The 21,633-nt window shown below is 37.8% G+C and overlaps 1 protein-coding gene across 1 annotated transcript; it reads right to left on the reverse strand.

Annotated features, from left to right (window-relative positions):
* Positions 1 to 1,235: 1,235 nt before the first annotated feature.
* tub (TUB bipartite transcription factor) lies at positions 1,236 to 21,095 on the reverse strand. The gene is made up of 12 exons (XM_053324563.1): positions 21,058 to 21,095; positions 13,753 to 13,804; positions 12,086 to 12,248; positions 8,763 to 8,900; positions 6,883 to 7,035; positions 6,141 to 6,262; positions 5,001 to 5,192; positions 4,612 to 4,724; positions 3,081 to 3,195; positions 2,677 to 2,775; positions 2,382 to 2,553; positions 1,236 to 1,369 (listed from the first exon to the last, which is right to left on the reverse strand). The coding sequence occupies exons 1-12, from the start codon at positions 21,093 to 21,095 to the stop codon at positions 1,236 to 1,238; spliced, it is 1,491 nt and encodes a 496-aa protein (XP_053180538.1).
* Between the last annotated feature and the right edge of the window lie 538 nt (positions 21,096 to 21,633).

Consider the following 21,633-nt stretch of genomic DNA (forward strand, 5'->3'; position numbering starts at 1 on the left):
GTGTGTGTGTGTGTACGCTGGCAGTAAGTCAATCTGTGTTTGTTTGTTTTTCCAGTTAGGAGACATCAGAAGATATGAGCACAACCATAAGCCTGAGTGCCTTTTGATATTATATCTGCCGCCTGAAACAGAATACTGTAAATCATTATTCAGCTCCTCACCGTAACATCTTGTACTGTAGGCAATAAATGAAGTTTAAATATATCTGGACAATCACTGAAATGCTGTGATGTGCACTTTGGATTATTATCTTATTTTAATTTATGTTTAATCCTTCCAAATGAACTCTGCGTTAGTTAAGTAAATTAGAAGAAGCTACAGAGAAATATCTCCAATGCATAAGGACAGCAAAAGACCAATTCAAGCTCAGTTCATTCTACATCCAAAGCATAACACTGGGATTAGTCTTCAAAGGCACAATCAAGTATGTACAGCTATACCTCATCCACTGCTGACTTAAAGTAAAGTGCACCATCATCCTATACATTCACATACATGACACTGTGACACAATATTGTCTATGGTACAAAGCACAGTGTAACATGCCTTTGCCCTGTCCATGTCCATGAAGCTAATTGTTTTGTGTGGATACATGAGATACTCTGTCTTGTGATGCTCTTTTATGTGCTTGTTGCTCCATGGAGCCAATATTGTTGGGCCCTTCAAACAAATTAAAACAGAAAACAAAATCAACATATAATAAATACATAAATAACAAAATAAATATATTGTGACATGCATGTTATGTTTTTTTTAATTCAGTAACTTTATAAGCAGTATTCATGCTTGAGGAAGTTTGTGACATTGTGTTATTAGTGTGACAGACTACATAAAATTCAGTCAACTTACAGATGTGTAATCATTAGTTATAATTTAAAGATAAAGAAATGTTAAATTTCTGTAACCCCTACTTAAATGAACAGTGTTTGTTTTTATAATGCAAATACAGTACAAAATGACGATAGTTATCAAAACAAATGAATTGGATTCTCAAAGTGGATCACGCTTTGTGCTTGTTTACTTCCACTGACCAAGAACCATCCCGATGCCACCCCCCCCCCCCCACCCACACACACACACACACATAAAACTTGAGGCCCATAAAGCATTTTGGGATATGCAGGAATTCCAGGGTACTGGGTGATTTGGAGATTTCAAACCAGCCCAGGGATACATTAACAGCCCTTGTTGAGAGGTCAGATGGACCAGTTCTCCACTGAACCTCAGGCTGGGATCTATTCACAGGCTAACTTGCTGTCAAAGCTGGAAAGGGCTATGGCAAAGGCTTGGAGGGCACACATTGGGTAGTTATAGTCCATGGTGAAGACATCTTCTGCCACACGGCCAAACTGCATCACAATGTAGTCAGCTACAGAAGAGAAGAACCGGAATTTTGAATGAACTGCTTTAAAATGAATCTGTACATTTGCTTTTGTATTCATATTTAGGAAGTCTTCAATTTTAAATAAACACATATTTTATTATGTCATGATATGAATACAGGCATAAATATGTACATATATGAAGAACTCAAGGAAATGTTGATGTTTAAAACTTGAAAAAACAAGACTACATCAAAGTTATGAGTGTGCGATTTTCCCAGTCTTTCTAAAATATGATGTCACAATCAATAAGATGATTGGCTCTGCCCTATTTGTCTTGACTGACAGATAAAGACTTTGTGATGATGAAAAGGATATTGGACTATTTTACAATTTTATTGTTATGAAATATTACATAGTTTGTCAGTGCTAATATGACTACGCATTTCATGATGTATTTTTGTATCTATTTAATATTGACCACTTTGGACTTTCACTTAATGTAATTACTATAACACCCATTTCAGCAAATACCATTCTGATGAGAAACGTATGTCTTATAGAAGGTACTTTATGTAATTGTTTAATAGCAAAAGATGCATGTGAGTTTCTCTGCTGTCACACATATGGCAGCCAGACAAAATGCTTTCTGATTGGCTGGCAGATGTCCATTAGGGCTGCGTGACAGCTGAGAACACAGTTCTGGTCAATAGTTTAACCACACTATATCGTATCACTGCATGTAACCATGGCAACTTGCTCATGCTCCTTTTAAATCTTAGTCATCAAACTGACCAATGGTGTTTCTATCCACCTTGTTCATTATTTTTGTATTAGGACTCTTCTCTGTGTATTATAACTTCTCCATGTCCTTCTCACTTTTTAGTTACTATTTCAACCTCTGATAAGAAAAGGACATTTTACAGACGGGGTATCTGTACTAAAACTTACCACTGACTGGGTCTTTTGTACAGCACAAGATAATTATACCATACTGTTGTATCTAACATGAATATATTCATTGTATTTAAAATTATAGGTTAGATGTATAGGACTCACGGTCATTGTCATGAATGATTTGGAAATTCTTGACAGAGGCCTGCGTGACTCTGCCGTGGAAGTTGAGCACATATGATTGTGTATCGTCATTCCACACAGGCGTTTTGTTGTGAAGCTCAATCACACTCTCTGTGTTCTTGTTCTGCCACCTGGCCAACAATGACTCATGGTCCTGTAAAGAAGAAAGGTAGAGTAGCTTCAAACATCAATTTTGATCAGATCAATTATGTAACTATAAGAGGAGGGTGAAATGGTCAGCACAGATGTGGCTATTGGGCGATTAGGTAACACATACATTGCGTGGGCGAATTGACACTCTCTCGTGGTCCATGTTCATTCCAGGAATGATGACACTCATTTTGCGAGGTCCTTTGAAACCTAAGACATTGGTTTCCTGGGTAGAAAAGATGAGAAACTTTCATATAAAATGATACATAGCTCTAACATTCATTCCTTTGGTGCTGTGTTTTTTAAAATGTTTAGAGGATTATCAGAAAAACACATTAATCCGAACCGTGTAATCAAAAATATTGTTGTAAATGGATTATTCTCAGTAATTTGAGCAATTCAGTGTATGTTATCACACTAAATTATCCTGTCTCCTATTGTGATCCTATACCTCAATATATGTCTATATTCAACCCCAAGAAACACTTTTTTTAAAATAAATATGGTTAAGGAAAGTTTTGCAAAACTCACATAGCAAATGGCTGCTAGCTCTTGACGTAGGTTGCTAGCTTCGAGGCTGGTGGTGCTCTTCATAGGGTTCAGACCACTGTCATATACAGTGAACTTGGTCCCCATGAGATTTGACCTGTAAAGAAAAGAAGATATAACAAACTGAAAACCTCTGATAGTTGGGGCATGTGTGTGTGTTTCCCAGTTTTTTCCCTCTCTAACTGCTGAAATCATGTACAACATGTTGCATCTGCTTGTACAACTTTTAATGCTAATATATAACATATAAAAAGGAACAACACTGTTTTAAATCCCCCACTGATTGTTGAATAGTTATGTTGTTCTGATGGAAAAACTCTGATGGAGTTTGTTCTTGTTGGATTGTGGCTATGTGGGGATGAATCACTGGACTTCCCGGTAGGATGCTGGTCAGTGGCCAGTGGCCACTGCTTTGCCTTTAAATTATTTATTAACTTAGACCAGTCTCAACATAGCTTTTTAATGAGAATATACTATGTAAACAGTTTTGAAATGGTTTTGAAACAATACAACCAAACAGTGTTTGGTTGTATTGTTTAGTTTTGTGAGGCAATAAGCTCCATCACTGTATGAACCCATCTCAGATGAAGTAGCTAGTACTGGAAGAATCAGAAGAATCTGGATATACACACAACATGAGTAGCCTATATGCGTTGACAATAGTGTTTTATATTCTAATGGCCCATGTGTCACAGCTGTTATTTTATTAGCCAGCTTTTGCAATGGTTTTTCAATCCCACAGCTATAAACAGCTGACTGTGTAGCTCTTATACACTATACCTCTTTCAGTCCAGACCCCCTCAAGGCCTCAAGCACAAGATGAAAGGTCACTGTTCATTTAAATTTAAATCTCCATCATTCAAGTGGAATTGTGATTGCAAAGGTTTGAGCAGCGCATCGACCAATGGTCTAACCAGCTCTGAAGATTAAAGGCTGCACAGAGCCATATTTGATTACACTCCCCAGGAGTTTCCATGGAGCCACTATCGCAACCTTGAAGCTGTCTCTGAGGATTATGTCCATACTTGCCTCCTAACAGTCTTACTGTGTTAATGTGGCCTTAAATATGAAACAAACCTACAGCTAATGTACAGTTATGAGGAAGGTATAAATATAGAAGACATTTTAACAATGAGTTCATACAATAACCAATGCATTTTTCTAAATTATAATTTTTTATTAGTCAGGCTAAAAGAGTGCAGGACAGTAAGTTTTTCTGGTGCTGCATTCAATTTGTAAATATTAATGTTAATGTGTTTTATTAACACTACACCCTGATTGTTAACGGTTCGGTGCAGTTTTGTTTTTTTCGCCAACTTAATGAATTTTGTAATTTTGTTGAACAGCTTCAATTTTGTTAAATAGTTTCATTTTTTCAATTTTAGATAGTAAAATTGTTTTTTAAAAAGTAACGTTGAAAACATGCACAACACTTAGCCTGAGTCCTTATAGTATATGATTCTCAGTGACAGTTGACAAATCGTTTCATGTAGCAAACACATTGAGGACTTACCTCAGTTTACCAATGAAGCTCTCTCCACCTCGGGACAGATCAGTGGGATCAATGGAGATGAGATAATTGGATGTTTTACTCTTTTTCCTCTTTCTCCCTGCTAACAGAAACACCTGCAGCAAACCAAGCCAGGAACCAAATTAGTAAAATATCAGCATCACACATGATTTATTATTAATCCTTATTACAAAGTGTTTGAAATACAGATGTTACTCTCGGAGCATAATTGAGACCATCTTCATATATATTTTAAATATATTGGCAGATATCCAATATGAGAGGTCTGTAACCAATTATTGCCAAAAGCCAATTAAAACTCCATACCGTACAGGTGTAAATTCTGTCATCTGTTTAAACTAAAAATATGTCTGCTCCCCAACCCTTCTCACCTTCTTGCCATCCTCTCTCTCCAGATGAAGGTAGTAGGTGGGATACATGCCTCGGTCCATGCCTTTCTTATCCCTAGTGATTCTGCACTTCACTCTGACCCCCTGGGGTGCAGGTCGCAGGGAAAACTCTTCAAGGTCATCAACATCAACGGCTGGTTCACTGACTGGTGGAGTTGGTGCTGAGGCTACCTCCTGTGGGAAAAAAACAGCCCATCAGGGGCAAGACCTCTCTGGAGATGGTGGACTGTTAAGTGATGCATTAGAGTTGCCTTTCATTAGAAAAAAGTAATGAGTCTGAAGATCAGATCAACCATTGGGACTGAGAATGGGCACACTGTTTCTAAAATAAGGACCTGGTGTACAGTGAACGCCTGAGTAGACTGGAGGGAAAGATTAGAGTGGAATGAGGTGCAAAGAGACATGATGGTTATCATGAGTATAACTCTGGCCTGTGTTTCATCCTGAACAGACTGCGAAGAGGCTGTGTTTTCGAAGAAAATTACATGCTTATCTGACCTACACTGTAAGTCACCCATTCTCACACCTGAAAATGGAAGAACAATGGAAAATGGAGAAAAACAAAACCTAAATTTCCCTTTCTCTATCCTCAAACATTAGACCTAGTGATCAAAAGTGTGCAAAATAACAGCTTACTTTCTTCTAAAACCAACTATGTACTTTCATAATTTTTACAATGGCCCACCGGGGTATTTATGCAATGGCCCACCAGGGTATTTATGCCAGGTTCTCTGTCTCAGGTGTTCAATATCCAAGCAAATAGCAAACATTTCCTCTCAAAGTCCTAGAGGCACAGTTCTCTTAGTCACTATCTGAGATTATTGTTCTACCACCTGCTTACAGTATCATCCACACAATACCACAGTCAGCCAAATTACACTGAGATGACATTTGGGTGGCAAATAAACAACAGAGAAAAAATAGCAGAAATATTGTTTGCAAAGGAAAAAGCCAAAGACCATTTTATTACTGTACATTCAGCATGAAACAGTTTTGAATTGAGTCCAGCTGTTCAGCTAAATTGAATCTACATTTGTAGCTGTTGGTTATCCACTTTTAAAAGATGCAGTGTTCTGAGCAGAATAAAGACACATCATGCGTGTGCTGTGAAATTCCTGTTACCTTGCACGACTTTTTGCTAGTTGCGGATCCTGGTCTCGTGTTGTTGTTGAGCTGGGAGGAACTAGAGCTAATTTCATCTTCATCATCTTCTTCTTCATCGAAATTCATGCTGCTGGATATACCTTCACAGACAGAAATAACTACATAAGGAAGTGTCACTGCAACAATATTTTTTTCCCTGCTGCTGTTAATTGGTACTATAAAATGCAGCAGAAGGTGAAGACTCCAACAGGAACACTCTCAAACATACAGTACATATCGTTGCTTTTACAGATTGCTTGTTACTTTCGAAAAAAATATGTTTTCACAGTTTGATGTTGAAATAGAAGTTTGTACAAGTGAGTCACGAGTTGCCTTTAACTGTGAGATTAGGGGTGTCAGTACTCAGTATAGTTTTTTATGAGCTTAAGTACAGTACTAAGCAAATTAGTCAGTACTGTACTTAAGAGGTACTTGAGCTTTAATTGAGTATTTCTATTTAATGCTGCTTGTTATTATAATATAACAACATGTTTGGCAATTTTTTATTTCCATCTCTCTCTTTTACATGTGACAGGATCTGAACTGAATCTAATCTGTGTGTTATTTTAATAGTTGTGTTTCCTAAAATGCCATTTCTCTCTGCAGTCATAGTTCTGACGTGTGTTTCACCCCTCTATCAATACACTCTGGCTATGGACCAGCATGTTGTGGGTGTAAATATGGACTCCCAGTGGTGCTGTTGCCGATGCACTGACAGTACCTTTCTTGAGCATGGTCACCCGCAGGTCCTGTTTACTCTGCGACTGAGTGCAGCTCATGATAGGCTCTCCCTCGCCCTCCTCTGTGCTGGGGTGACCCACTGTCAAGATCTGGATCTGACCATCGTCTTGCTGGGAAGCCAGGCCATCCATCCCTGTTGGGCCACCAACCCACAAGAACAAAGTAAATCAGGGGTAGTTGTGGCCATCAAAATATAACCATTTAGTGTGATAACATTTCCACATTTTTCTGTTATGATGAATGAGTGCTGTGTCCTTCTGTTCTTAATTGTTTTTCTAACTTTCTTTTTTATTAAATTAGCTTCTGCTGTATTGGAGGGAAGAGCATTGTCTATATCATGCAACAAATGTTAAAGCACAGATTGTGACAGTTTTAAGCAGCTGATAAGCTCTGTTTTAGATGTCCTCTTCTTCTACTTATAGAAGTAGGAAACAATAGGCAAAACAGGATGGAAAGGGTGAGATAAATGTGCCCTTCTAATTAAAGCCATTTACAAAGAGTGCTAAAATGTGTAAGAAGAGTTAACAGTACTGCAAATCCCTTCTTGTAGGAATACCTGATTTGGTCCAGTGTTACAGTTTTATGCTGAAAAGTTTGTTGAGTATAACATGACTAACATCTGTTGATGGATAACAATTTTGGGGTTTCTTGTATGGGCCCCATCCATTTGCCCTTTCCTTCAAAGTTGTGTAAATACACAGCTAGTGTCTTATGAAACACAATATGGCATTCCTATGTCTATATGTTCATATCTTAATGGTTGAAATCCAGTTTTATTTATTAATCATTTATTTAATATTTCACATACTGCAGATATTTTTTGTTATTTTACTTATTAAGCATCAGCTCTTTCTGAGTAAATCTAGTCATCTTCCTCCATTCTTCCTCCATTTTAGTGTGTGCAGTAACTAGTATCTGGCCAAAGTAGCCACAATGTACAGAATTTGTGTGATTATAAAGAGTGAGACAGAGATGGAGTGAAACAGGTTCATCAGTGGTGAGTTTGTTGCTACTGGCCTGATTAATCTTTTACCCCAGTGGAATCCCATTAGCTTTTTTTGATCATTTTTCTAGGACAAAGTCATTCCACAGATGATGAAATTATAAAGATCTTTAATGACAAATTTGAAAAAAAAAAATATTATACCAAATATGTATGATAAAAAAAATAGTCTGTGGCTGACTGCTTTTGTGTGTCTGTTTCTTTTTAAAAAAAAAAATCTGTAATCATTTTAAGTTAAAATGATACGTTTTCTTAATTGTAGGTAAGTTTTTCCTCTTCCATCTAAAGACTAATTTATGACTCTAGTGTCTCTAGGCAGCAGGCTGACAGCACTCAGACCATCATATATTATTTCAGACGGGTTGTGTTCTGACAAGCATGGCACCACAGTGGTGACTAAGAGGGCAGCTTCATTTGCTGTGTTTGTTAAAGGATTTGGCTTGAAAAATCAACAGGCAAGCCATTATCTGAGCATTGCAAATGGGGCTCAAATGGATAGTTGCAACTGCTACATAATAAGGATTAGGGCCTTCTCTCTTTCATACTGTGGACTGCTTCTGATGACTTGGATCTGCTTAGTTTGCGTTACAGTATGAATACTAAAGATCAAGAAACATATGGTACAAAGAGATATCCGAATTTTGCAAGCAATGCATACAAAAAATGCTTCTGTTGTGTTTATAGTGGTTATAACTGCTCAAACATCTCCACTGTTATCTGTTGCCAATTACCTTTTCTGACTGCCTGCTCTCTAATTAGGTCAGTCTGTCAGTCAAATCTTTCTTCCAGGTCGCCTGTCCATTCATTTCATTTCTGTCTGTTTCTCTCTCTGTTTGTCTTAATGCTGGCAGGCTGACCTTTGTGCTTCCCTTTCCTCTCTTTCTTGTCACTGCCTGTCTGTGGAGTGGAGCTGGCCGATGCTTTGCCCTTTTTGGCTGAGCGAGGCGGCTGTGGGTCCGCTATCACCTTCACCTCCTCCTGTTCAGCTTCTTGCACTAAACACATGGATGGACACACAAACAGGGTTTATCAGGGAGGTCGGATGAAGATGAGAGAGATGGAATAGAAGGTTATGCAAGTTGTTTAGTTGCAGTGAAAAAAAGATCAAGACTTCAGTTCTTCTGAATAGGACAAATTATTACATTTTAATCTCTGCCATTAAGATGCAGTGTTATACAGGAGAACAATGTAGGGCTACTGTACAATGACATATTAATTTCCATGCAGGTCAACAGTCCACTCAAAGTAAATAGCATCCACTTCCTACAATGTAGTGCTAAGGAGTGAATGAAAGTCAGGGGATGTATTTTACTCATTGGCAGTAGATGAAAAAGTTCTAATAAGGTTATATATCTCCTTTTTACTATCACAATATTAACTTTGTGCAGTGTAACATTTTGTAAATATATTTCTTCTTCTCTGTGCAGTAAGTATGACAGTTCATGGCCTTGAGCCCAGAAACAGCCCTCAGTGCTGGGGATTAGATGACTGCTCTGGCCTCTGTGTGTACATAAACAGGCTTCATCAATCCCAATCCAACACAGAAACTCAAATCTGAGGACTAGAAGATTTGTGGCACAGTATAAAAACCTGCTATAGATGACACCGTTTTTTGTACTGGTTCAACATGGCCTGTAATTTAAAGTGGTATTGTAATGTTAGCACAATTTCATAGATGTTATATATTAATTATTGACCCATGAATGTGTTTTTCTTCTTTTTCTTACAGTTGGATGTTTGAGCTTCACTGTGCTGAATGATGCATGTGCGGAGCTGTTTTCACATTTGTCTGCTGTAGACCGAAAATGTCTCTGTGCTCATTAATATCCCAATTTAAGCGGCAGGCCTATGAGTATGATTTGTGACACTACAGCTAGTTTAGAAGTCATTGCCGGTCCAATATTCAACTTACAAGGGTTGAATATCGAAAGTAGAAGCTTCCAGCGCACATACATACACAAATATAAATATATTTGCATATTCATAGACTCTGTAATCTTTAATGATGGAAAAGAAATGGATGTCGCTTTAAAGATTTTATTGTGAGAATTCTCTTTTTTTGTAGAAAAGCTATGTAAGCAGCCTCCCTCTATTTTAAGATGTCTTAAGTTTGAGAAAGTCGCTGATGAATTTCCTAGAATGTGGCACTGTTTATATTATTTTTCAACTGAAACTCTGAGTCAGTCACCATGGTAACTGACTGTGAACATAATCTTCTGGATGGCAGGTTTTCTTTAAGAAACCCTGAGTTTAAACTTTCTACCTGTCTCCTTCTACCTGAAGCAAGCTACCAGACATGGGTTGTCCATTTCTTCGCAATCCGATAGATATCGCGGCTGAATTCATTCTCAATGCCTTATGTGCTTTCATTCCGAGATGAATCAAAATCTTGGTCTCTAATGAAAGCTGACACCATATTATTATTATTATTATTATTATTATTATTATTATTATTATTATAATTACATATAACCATATTTTTTTTGTTTGGCCATATCTATCCATCTATCTATCTGTTTATTTTGCTATAAGTCATATGTCAAGTCGAAGAAGAACCAACCGTGTACCAAAATGCCGAGTGCGTAATGATATATGGTTCAACTCTTTTACGCACCGGGCGCACGCCGGTTACGCTTGGAGTTTGTTTATGGACAGCCAAATTAATAGCTTAGTGTCATACACCGTTGGAAACCTCTGACTATTGGCTAAAAGGTTATCAACTTCATTTCACCGAATATTTCCATAGGCTAGAACAGCAGTCAATCAAAGCCATGTCGTCATTGTTGACGGTCACATGTCCTCATTGGCTATGGAGACATGTACTGCCTAATCCTAAACACCGATTGGCTTGTGTGTGGTGTCGTCAGAAGCAGAAGAGGCTCACGGTCGTAAACATCTAGTCACGTGTATTCTGAGATGGACGCGCAGGTCAGGAAATGACGTAAACGGACTGTATATGGTTTGTTATTTGTGTTATTACGTTACGTGTTGGACCAAATACATGGACATATTGAGGAAAGTATTTCGGTTTTATGGAAACGGATTTCATATTTCACAAGAATGGATATTTGACGAGCTGTACAGAAAGTCCTGAGTCATAAGATGATCGTTGTGGATAAAGGGAAGACTTTGAAGGTATGTAGGCATTATAGCTTTTCTTACTTAGCTCAGGGGCTAGCCGAGCTAATCGCTAATACTATTACGGCTGTGAGCAACCATATAAGTCGTGAGTGGTCTTGAATGAATCAGGACAATCTAAGCTTTCTAACAATGTACGGCATGAATACATATGTTTAAGGGTTGGTGTTTAAAACATTCAGAAGAACGCGTGGCTACCTCCTAACATCCGTACCGTCCCGTAGACGGAACAGCGTATGTTAAGTGGTTAAAAGTGTTTTATTAATTTCTTATTGAGTCGATTTTAACTTTTGCAGTAATTTGCTGTTACGGGAACTTACGGCTGTGAAGTATCAGTAAACTTTGCCAAAAAATCAAAATCAAATTTATTTATTGTAATTGTAAAAAAAAAAAAATGGACAAAAACATATATTTGAAAAATAAGCCTTGAGGCACATGAGGGATAATAGTCTGTATGTTATACAGATGGTTTGACATCATTCACTCAAATGGTTGAAGCACATAATAGGTTTATACTTTGGATGTCAAATGAATGTTGAATATTAAACTAACTTAATGTCGCTTGAAAATCTGTACCTGTCGTATAAGATGTCATCGGGGACATCTAAAGGATTGCATCTCCCTAAAAACTCTTTCTCTCCTAAGCGCTCCTCTCACGTTCCACGTACCAATGTCGACAAGATCTAAGAATCTAAGAATGGGCAGGCCATTTCCCAAGAGAACTGATTGGTCAGGAGGTGGTGCTTTTATACTCAATCTCTTTTCCAGAACATAACCTGCTCCGGAGTAGGTTAGCTGTTCAGCATAAGTTACTATGGTGATTTACCCCGGTAAGAAGTGAACCAGTGTCATAGAATGGAAAACCCAGGTTTAACCCTGAAGTTACCTCGATAAGAGAAAATCCAGCGTCATAATACAGGCCTCAGGTCCACCATAAATAAGACATAACGTTCAAATACACAGTCTAAAAGTTGTATTTGTTCAGTCCATAATGTTTCACAGTTTGAGCTCTCTGAATCAACAGAGCGTCACTCCTGCTTACCATGGTAGATGGTGCTGCTGTTGCTGCTGAGGTAGGATTCCACCAGCGGAGCCTGTTCCTCGCTCTGTTTGGTCCGGCGAGTGCGAGATCTCCCATCCACAGTAGACTGGACCATTAGAGGCTCCTGCCTCTTCTTCTTCTGTTTCTGTTCAAGGAGCGCTCGCTGTTGTGGAAGTTTAATGTACATGCACATAAATGTTCCAAGACAGACAGAAAGATAATGACACCCTCTTGTCATTATAGGGAACAAATTCAATTAAAACAAAAACACAGAGGCATAGATGTCACTAAAGTAGCATTGATAATCACATTAAAGAACTCCACTTTCTTTAAAGCTATCTTCATACTATGAACAGATGGCCAGGTTTAAAAGCAACTGGCAATAACACAGTATCAAATAAATCTATTAAACCGCAAGAGAACAATCTGAAGATATACTACCCAGACTACTTTGACATCAGGCCGTATATAGCCATTCATCTGAACTAAGTGTCACCTATATGCAATTCTTCATACCAGAGCTCATCAAATATTGAGGGTTTCTATTAAAGGGAATTCGGGGTAGAGCATTAGTGCTTATATCTCTTGCTCAGCTCACATCTTTGCCAGGACAACGATAACAGTGGCTACATTTACATGTAGTACACAGCTTTGATTTTTAAGTCCTTGACCTTTGGTTAAGGATGTTAAACATAAACATTTGTATGGTGGATGTACAACCACAAGCAAGCCAAGTTATTTGAAAAAGATAACAAATAGATTATGTTGTTTTCACATCACATTATACGTTAAACATGTATTTTTTCCAAAAGGACCAAAAAAACAACCTATTGACAGTAAATTGAGAGAAGTCCATGCTTCAGTTAACCATTAATCCAGACATTAACTGGCTTTCTTGTAATCAGTGAGGCTATGGTGGTTCTGACTACTGTATGTTACACCACTCACAATTCAGGAAAAATAACAAGACATGAGAAACATCACTTTACATACACTATTCATATGACCAAAATACAAGTGATGAGATGTCTGTCAATTTGTACTGTTTTCTTTTTTTTAGTTGCCATTGCAGGTCAAGGAGACATCTGGCCTCCATCATGTAAAAGTTTGGCTTAATTTTGTGACTCTAATCCAGAGTAACTGTGTGTAATTGGGACTTATTTAATATTGAATTAAGAGCAAAGTGTTGAATTAGTGCTTATCTGTAGTCGATTTAGTTATTGTGTTTTGACCACCCCTCGTGTTTGTAAAATGGTTTGGTAAGGCAGTATATATGTTCCCTTCATGCGTCATTAAAGAGGCTAGTTTTGTCTCTTTTGGGTTAGTTGAGCTATGCAGTTCACTTTACTGTAGTTTTACTTCAGTTCTGTTATGTTCCTGTCTTTAAGGGCCTAATCAATTACTTTGTTCCTTTTGCATTTGTTCGGTACATAAAAAACAGTTCAGTTTTGGGTTTTGTACATGTAATTTACAGGACATCAGTCTTGTAGAGCTTTATATACCTTATCACTGGAACAATGCAGAGAGAGAAAAGTCCCAAGTGGCTGTTTGTCACCCCACTATAGAGCAGCGGAAGTTTGTGTCATGTTAAACTGCCCTCTTATAATTGACTTTGCCTGTGTGTTACTCTGTTATCTGAAAATGCAGGAAGAACTGAAGAGACTTACCTGTCTGTCCAGTTTCTGCTGTCTGAGGTTGGTGCCCTCATCATCTAAAGTGCTGCAAAGAAAAGAGCAGGGAAGGGAGGAGAGGGATATTGAAATACTAAAGTGCTGCTGAGCTGTTTATTACATTAATACTTCAGATACAGTGACATTTTGTAGACTACTGTAGTTCATTTATTTTCTACTTTGAAAATGCTATTAAACATAAACAGTATCTTCACCTTCATTACCATGTACATTAATGGTAATAGTACCATTAATGTACACAGTAATGAAGCTTATTGTGGGCAACAAAAAGTGAATTCGTGATGCAACATTTTGTTTTCACATTTACACATAAACTACTACTATCATTGCAATACAGTCTGTTTTACTACTGGGCACTCAAATAGATCGGGTCATTATTAAAACTTAATCTAATTTAATAACCGATATATTAATTCATAAGAGGAATATGGTTTAGAAAATGATTTAAAAAAAACCAAAAAAACAATCATAATGGACAAAACGCACTGGACAACATTAAGGCCTGTATCAATCTTTGGCTTAGCTCAGTTTTTCCAGTATCACAAAGCTGGCTCACTTTTAACCACAACAGATCACTATGGTAACCCATGCTGCACAGCTAACCTGCTACTCCTGGAGGTTCAGTTCAGAGGACTGCATCAAAATCTGTCATCAGTCACACCAGGGGCCAATCACATCATTGTGATAAATTTAGCAATCATTCCTTAGTGACCAGCTTCATGCTTCGAGATTTTTTTCAAATGTATTACAATTTTGACTGTGACTTGAGCACATGCGAAGATCTGCTCAACTGTGCCAACAGAGGTTGAGTCCTACTACAGCAGCATAAAATGTAGTTACAGCTTCACTTTGAATGCACAGCAGGGCTTCAGCTTGCATACTTGAGAACACCTAAGTAACCAGATCAAAGTTTCAGTAAGCATATGGACTGCAGCGCTGTCACAAGAAAAGCAGAGACAGAGTATGTCATGTACTGTGCAGATTGAAAGGCCCTTTGAGGCACATTTGTGAATTTGGCCTATATAAATAAAGCTGACTTAACTTGACATGCTCTCATGCTGAGTATTGCCTACTGTAGCCCTGAAATGTGGCTGGTAAAATTTATAGTTATTTCAAGAAGGCAACTTTGATCAGCTTGAATTATGTTGTTTACAATGGATTCCAAAAGTATGATGGAAAAAAGTGCCAAAACATCTACAGAAACTTCCCAGTCCCCTCGGTTGCATGATCCACTTTTCTACTATCCACTTGTTTCACTACAAGCTAAATAAAAGGGTGTCACTGTTGATTACAGCATTTATGCTGTCATTCAAGCTGGAGTATGCCTCTCACTATATTATTTTGTCAATGGGGCAGAATCAAGTTTGTGCTCCAATCAGTGTGTGCACTAGTTTTTGCAGTGCTGCCCTCTTTATAACCCATAAAAAAATAATGAATATAAAGGGGGACACATTATAGAAACTTATTTTACAGAAGTACAATCAAAACCAGAGCAACAGCATAATAACCACTGACATGTAATCACAGTACACTTTATACAATGCAAATAAAATGAGCCACATGGTACACCATATAAGCATAGGGTGGCAACTATTTTTCCTTTTTGTTTAACCTAATGATTTTGTTTTACTTGTTAACCAATTATATTTTTACTCTAAGCCCAAAATAATGCTTAGTCCAACCAACGAAGCAAAATGTTCATTTTTCATTTACAAATGTTTTATTCACAATTCACTTCACATTTTAGAAGCTGTAACCAGCAAATGTTTGGTGCTTTAAAGTGGCTTCACTAATTCATAATATTTCAGTGGACTAAATGATTGATTTAATGTATTTGTAATGTCTGCCATCTCGCTAATCAGCATTTTAAGATCACATGACATTTAGGGAGTAGAATCGATCATTGCATCCAAAGACAGATGAAAGCACTGAAAGCAGATGTGAACTGATGGGAGCATCACAGTTGAACTTTTAATTTAGAAATTACATTTAAAATGTTAGATTTAACTTTTATTCATTAAAAATGTGCACGCTTTTAGTGCAGTATGTTTTGATATATCTGAAATGCATACATTCTCTGTTTCTACACAACATAGTGTGTGTGTGTGTGTGTGTGTGTGTGTGTGTGTGTGTGTGTGTGTGTGTGTGTGTGTGTGTGTGTGTGTGTGTGTGTGTGTGTGTGTGTGTGTGTAATTCATAACTACAGATCAGGCACAATAAAATGACAAAACATAAATCTAATTATAAATTTGTCTACCAGAAACAAAGCTGTAATTTGATAGATGTTAGTCTTTCTCATCTCCATGCCAGCAACATCACTTCATTTCCACATTGGTTCATTTATGATATTTGTGTTATTGATCTGCCTTTCAGTCTTTTTCTCTGTGACAGATCAAAGCCATGGTTTTAAATTAGGAACCAGAATTGGATTGTTCTCAACATTACCAAATTTCACAAATTGTGAATCACAGGGATCATTGACATGTGTGATGGTGAAAGATTGAAGAAAATCATTGAGGGACATCATTAGCCCCTGCTGGCCTGTCTGATCAAACCCTACCAGAAGGTGACCAATGTCCTCCGGCCGTGCTGCCTTTTGCTCTGCTTTCCAATAGTCTGAATAAACTGCATTTACTAAAGGTGAATAGACGCTCTCATCTTAATCGCTCTCATTACCAAAACAGCAGGATATTTATTTAGCTGCAGTGATTGGATGGTTGCTCTCTGTTTCCAATTTGCATCCAGTCCTCTCCTTTTACCGCCAGAGCTTTTTATCACTGGCGACAGACTCCCTGATTGTTCCTTCAGCTTGTGTGGCTGGGCTTCTCAGAGGCCTCTGAGAAACCTAAATTCTTCCTAATTAGAGGGCAATGAGAGGTTTCCTCAAAAAGCGATGAAGAGAATGAGGCAAGGCAGAAGAGAAAAGGGTGAAAGATGAAGGAAGAGAGGTCTGTCTGTTAATGCGTGATTAATGAGAACATATTGTTGCTAGCCTTATAACTACAACTGAAATTTGCTTTATAAGTATTAATTTTTACATGAAGATTCAGATTGTGACAATATCTTCCCTCAATGAGTAGTTTTTATGTAATACAGTCTACCTTTTGATGGCTATTGATTTACTATGTACAACATTTGATCATTTTCCTGCATATTCATAATGAATGCAGTAGTAGGTCTCTAATTTTATATTGTTACATTAACTAAGTAATATGGGTACATAAAAGCTTTCATGCACGCTGCCTGACATATTATCAATAATATGACATTCAAATGATAAATGCACATATTGGTTTATGTATGTATTTACATAACCAGTTTGGCTGATTACTCTACTGAAATATCAGTCAGGGCCTAATAGTTACAATTTAGCCTAATTAAAAATTCATTCCCAATTTCATATATATATATTTATCATTTATTTATTTTTTTAGTGTGTTATCTACTTGCTTGATGGCAACTGCAGAAAAGTAATTTTCATTTCCTATCATGCCATACTGGTCCATGCTAAATAAAGCTAATTAAGGTGGTCTGTCAGCATGGTTGATGAACATTTTTATAGTATTCACACCTTTGTCAACAGCTTTAAAGTGACAGTGGATAGTCAGTGCTGCAGCTTGAATATACGGTCTACCTGCATCTTTGCACTACTGACTAGATTGATGACAAAGGCCCACACAGATACAATAAAAATGTATTTACCTCCCACTCTCTGTCAAACATATAGACAAACAAAGCACTCCATGTCTGCAATCAGAGTAATCAAGTGTGTGAATAGGCATCAGACAGGAAGATAATGACACAAACAGAGCTGTTGCAATGGAGGGCAAACAGCTCATTATTGTGGAGAGTCTCTAGTCACTCTTGTCCTGCAACACGCTGATGGTGAGGTTTACAGGAGGATTTATAATCTCTTAAAAGGAACATATTTATCCTCTTGACAATTTACTGTAATTGTACTGTAATAGAAAATGTAAGGTGGAAATAGTCTGTGTAGATAAGGATAACACTTGCAAGTTGAAATCCACCAACTGTTACAAAATATTAAAATCACCAGATGAAACATGTTCAAGAGAACCTGAGTTAAAATTGTATATAAGCTAAGAATATTTTTAGAAGATCACAACACTCTAGTTTAGGAATGAGTGTTTAGTTACCACAGTATTTGGTTGTTTGAATGTACACTTTCAAACTCATTCTACTCATTTACTGTCTGTATGCCAGCAATGTTTTTATGTTACAACGTACTGGTGAAAAACATTTTTATGTACACTACTGGTCAAAAGTTTTAGAACACCCCAATTTTTCAGTTTTTAATTGAAATTCAAGCAGTTTAAGTCCAATGAATAGCTTGAAATGGTACAAAGGTAAGTGGTGAACTGCCAGAGGTTAAAAAAAGGTAAGGTTACCCAAAACTGAAAATTATACAAAAAACACTTTAAAATGTAGGTCTTTCCTACAGAGAGATTGCAAAGAAAGTCAAGGTGTCAGTGAGTACAGTTTCCTTCACCATTAAAAAGCACTCAGAAACTGGGGGAAACTCTGAAAGGAAGAGGTCTGGCAGACCCAAAGCCACAACAGAGTCAGAAGACAAGTTTCTGAGAGTCAACAGCTTGCGTGATAGGCGGCAGGACAACAGCTTCAAGCACAGCTTAATTAAGCTTAACTTAAGCAAGTCCCAGTTTCAACTGTGAAGAGAAGACTTCAAGTTGCAGGTTTGACAGGTCGAGCTGCAGCAAGAAAGCCATTGCTAAGATATCAGAATAAGAAGACGAGGCTTGCCTGGGCCATGAAACACCATCAATGGACTACTGAAGACTGGAAGAAGGTGTTATGGACTGATGAGTCAAAATTTAAAATATTCTGTTCATCACGAAAAGATAGTTCCTCAGTGTGTGACATTAACTGTCAAATATGGAGGAGGAAGCATGATGGTCTGGGGCTGTTTTTCTGGATCCAGGGTTGGCTACCACAGCATTCTGCAGCACCATGCAGTACCCTCTGGTATGCACATAGTTGGTCAGGGGTTCATCCTACAGCAAGATAATGACCCAAAACATAAGTCCAAGGTATGCCAGAACTACCTTAGGAAAAAAGACCAAGATGGTAAGCTTGAAAACATGTTTTCAATAAAAAACTGGAAAAACTGGGTTGTTCTAAAACTTTTGACTAGTAGTGTATATGTTTTGTGCATCTTAATAAATAACAGTAGAGAGAGATGACAGGAAATTCAGAGAGAGTGACAGGGTATGACATGCAACAAAGGCCCATTGCCAGAGTCAAACAACAGATGTTGCGCCCATATGTCAACATCTTAACCATGGCTCTTAACCAGGCTACCACTATAAAGTTCAATTTTTAACATAATGAGGGCACACAAACCATTTGTTGAGCTGGCATCTTAGACACACTTACAGTATAATGCACTTTGATTTATCTCAGCACTGACGCTGTGAAATTCAGAACAGATTTTGAACTATTTATAAGAATAACATTCTATTGCTTGTTGTTATTAATGTTAAAAATGAAAAGAGCATTAATGTTCAAAGTGAAAAAACCAAAAAGAAAATGTTTTTTTTAATAAATAAATAAATCTGCCCATTTGATTAAAAAGTGAGTTTTTTGATTTTACTTCGATTTTACACACTGAAACTTATATTTGTGCAAAACATTAGTAGACTATCATTTTTGTCAACCTGCCAAGCACTTAACAATTCCTGCACTCCTATTTGAGTGCCCTTGTCAAAGAAAAAAGAAAAGACAGAGATCTGCACAAGTCTAGCACATATGAAGTGCTAATCTGGTAAATTTGTTCCCCATAGAGAAGCACTGCTTTTGAACTGCTGTTTTTTTTGTGAATGTGTGTATTTGGGTGCATTGTGTTCATTTTTGTGAATGCATTCACTGTATATCTCTAATGAGATGAGAGCTACACAGTGCAGCTGTCTCCCCCAACTCTGCACAGAGGGCCATGCATTTTTCATGGCAGCTTCACAGGATGAGGAAAAACTGCTCATTGAGAGACCACCAATCTCTCTGCCTTCTCACTGACATTCATAAAGCACTTCAAGTGGTAATTCTGGATACTGACAGTGGCTGACATCTTGTGAGCATCATTCATTTTTGTCTATCATTAACTTCCATCTTTACACATCTTTTTGAGAGCAAAAAGTGACAGGGTCAGTGTAATGACCCAAAATCTGTAATGACCCAATAAATTCCATTTGATCTTCCCACAACTACATCAGTCATTGAAATACTTATTTTTGTTTAAAAGTCAGTCCAATGGCAATGGTATTAATGTTCATATTTTATGTAATACCTGAAGTGGATCACTTCCTCTATAGTCTGTTCCACAAGTTTAAAATAAATTCCACACTGATACACTTTGTGCTATCGCCCTGATACAATCTCATTCTGAAATTTGTGGATAGCTACTGTAACTTATAGCAACCATGAGCCAATGGCATCAAAGTAAGCAAGGAAACCATGGCAATGGGTGCTCAATCAGAGGAAAGAGCCAGAAGCCATAGTGCTGCAATTGAAATGATGAGAGCAGATATAGGTTTTAAAGCAAGAGTCTGAAAGCTCATCAATGCTGAAATTATTTACAGAAAATACTGTCCTCATCTCCACAAAGGTCAGGATTAGATTCCCAGTACGATGTAGTAAGGACCATATATTCACACACGCATACAGGCATGAACATGGAAGTTCCTCAGTGATTTAAGAGACAAGTAAAAAAAAGTACATGTATGTACATGAATGTGATTATACATACCTAGTGCATCACAGTAAAAATACTAGTTTTGAAAAAGATTATTTAAAGGGGTGATCAATTTAATAGTTCAAGGAAGGAAAATATTTTCTACATATGAACTAGTTTAAGACTTCAGTAGTTCATTCAATTGAAATTCTACTTTGTTTTTGTCTCAGTGGTGCTTTTAGACCCTCAGTCTAAAATATACAGTACTTTCAAACATTTGGACACACCTCCTCATTCACTTGAATAAGAAAGTGTGTCCAAACATTTGACTAGTACTGTAAATATGAACATTTTCCCATGATACATGTTCCCAGTATTATGCCACAAGATACAATTCTAGTTCTTATCATGCATTAGACAATGTTTGCTTTAACTGTGCTAATTCAGTGTTCTCATTATCAGTCTCATCTCCTTGTCAGACACACACACAATTGAACATATGCACATCGACACAAACTGCTTCAAAAGATGAACGCTGTGCCCTTTCCTGCATTCTCAGGAATGTGGTACATTACCTGTAGGGGATCCAGTCGGAGGAGTGCTTGGAGCTCATTCTGTATCAATCACTCTGACTGCTGCTGCCTAACTGTGAGGCTAACGGCCTGCAACAGCACCAGTGCAAGTGGCTATGGGGTCTGAGGACAGCAATCACAGCCAGAGAGCCCACATAGCCTGTTCATCCTCTGCACACAGCCCTATATCCCGAGCCTGCCTGTGTTTCTTCGTATGTCCTCTAGCTGTAGGGCAGCAGATGACTAACAATCCAGACCGACAGCCGCACTCCTCAGTCATGTACACTGAGGACATGAAATAGCCGTTTTCTTCTATCCCATGTGTACGCTTCCAGTCAATGCCTCTCCTCTTCTCTGCTCCCATCCAACGCCTCTGTTCCTGCTCTGCGCTTCCTTTGCGCTCACTCTTTAGGCTATATCTAAATCTCCCTCCGTTTCTTGCCCTTTAAATCCCCCCTCCCTTCCTCCTCTCAGTCCAAATCTCACTCTCTGCCTCTTTGCCCAATCTATCTCTCGTTATCTCCCGTGCAGCATCACCTACAGCAGCATCGAGTGCAAAGTAAAAAAGAAAAAAAAACA

The sequence above is a fragment of the Scomber japonicus genome, chromosome 1 (genome assembly GCF_027409825.1).
Source record: "Scomber japonicus isolate fScoJap1 chromosome 1, fScoJap1.pri, whole genome shotgun sequence".
NCBI classification, from domain to species: domain Eukaryota; kingdom Metazoa; phylum Chordata; class Actinopteri; order Scombriformes; family Scombridae; genus Scomber; species Scomber japonicus.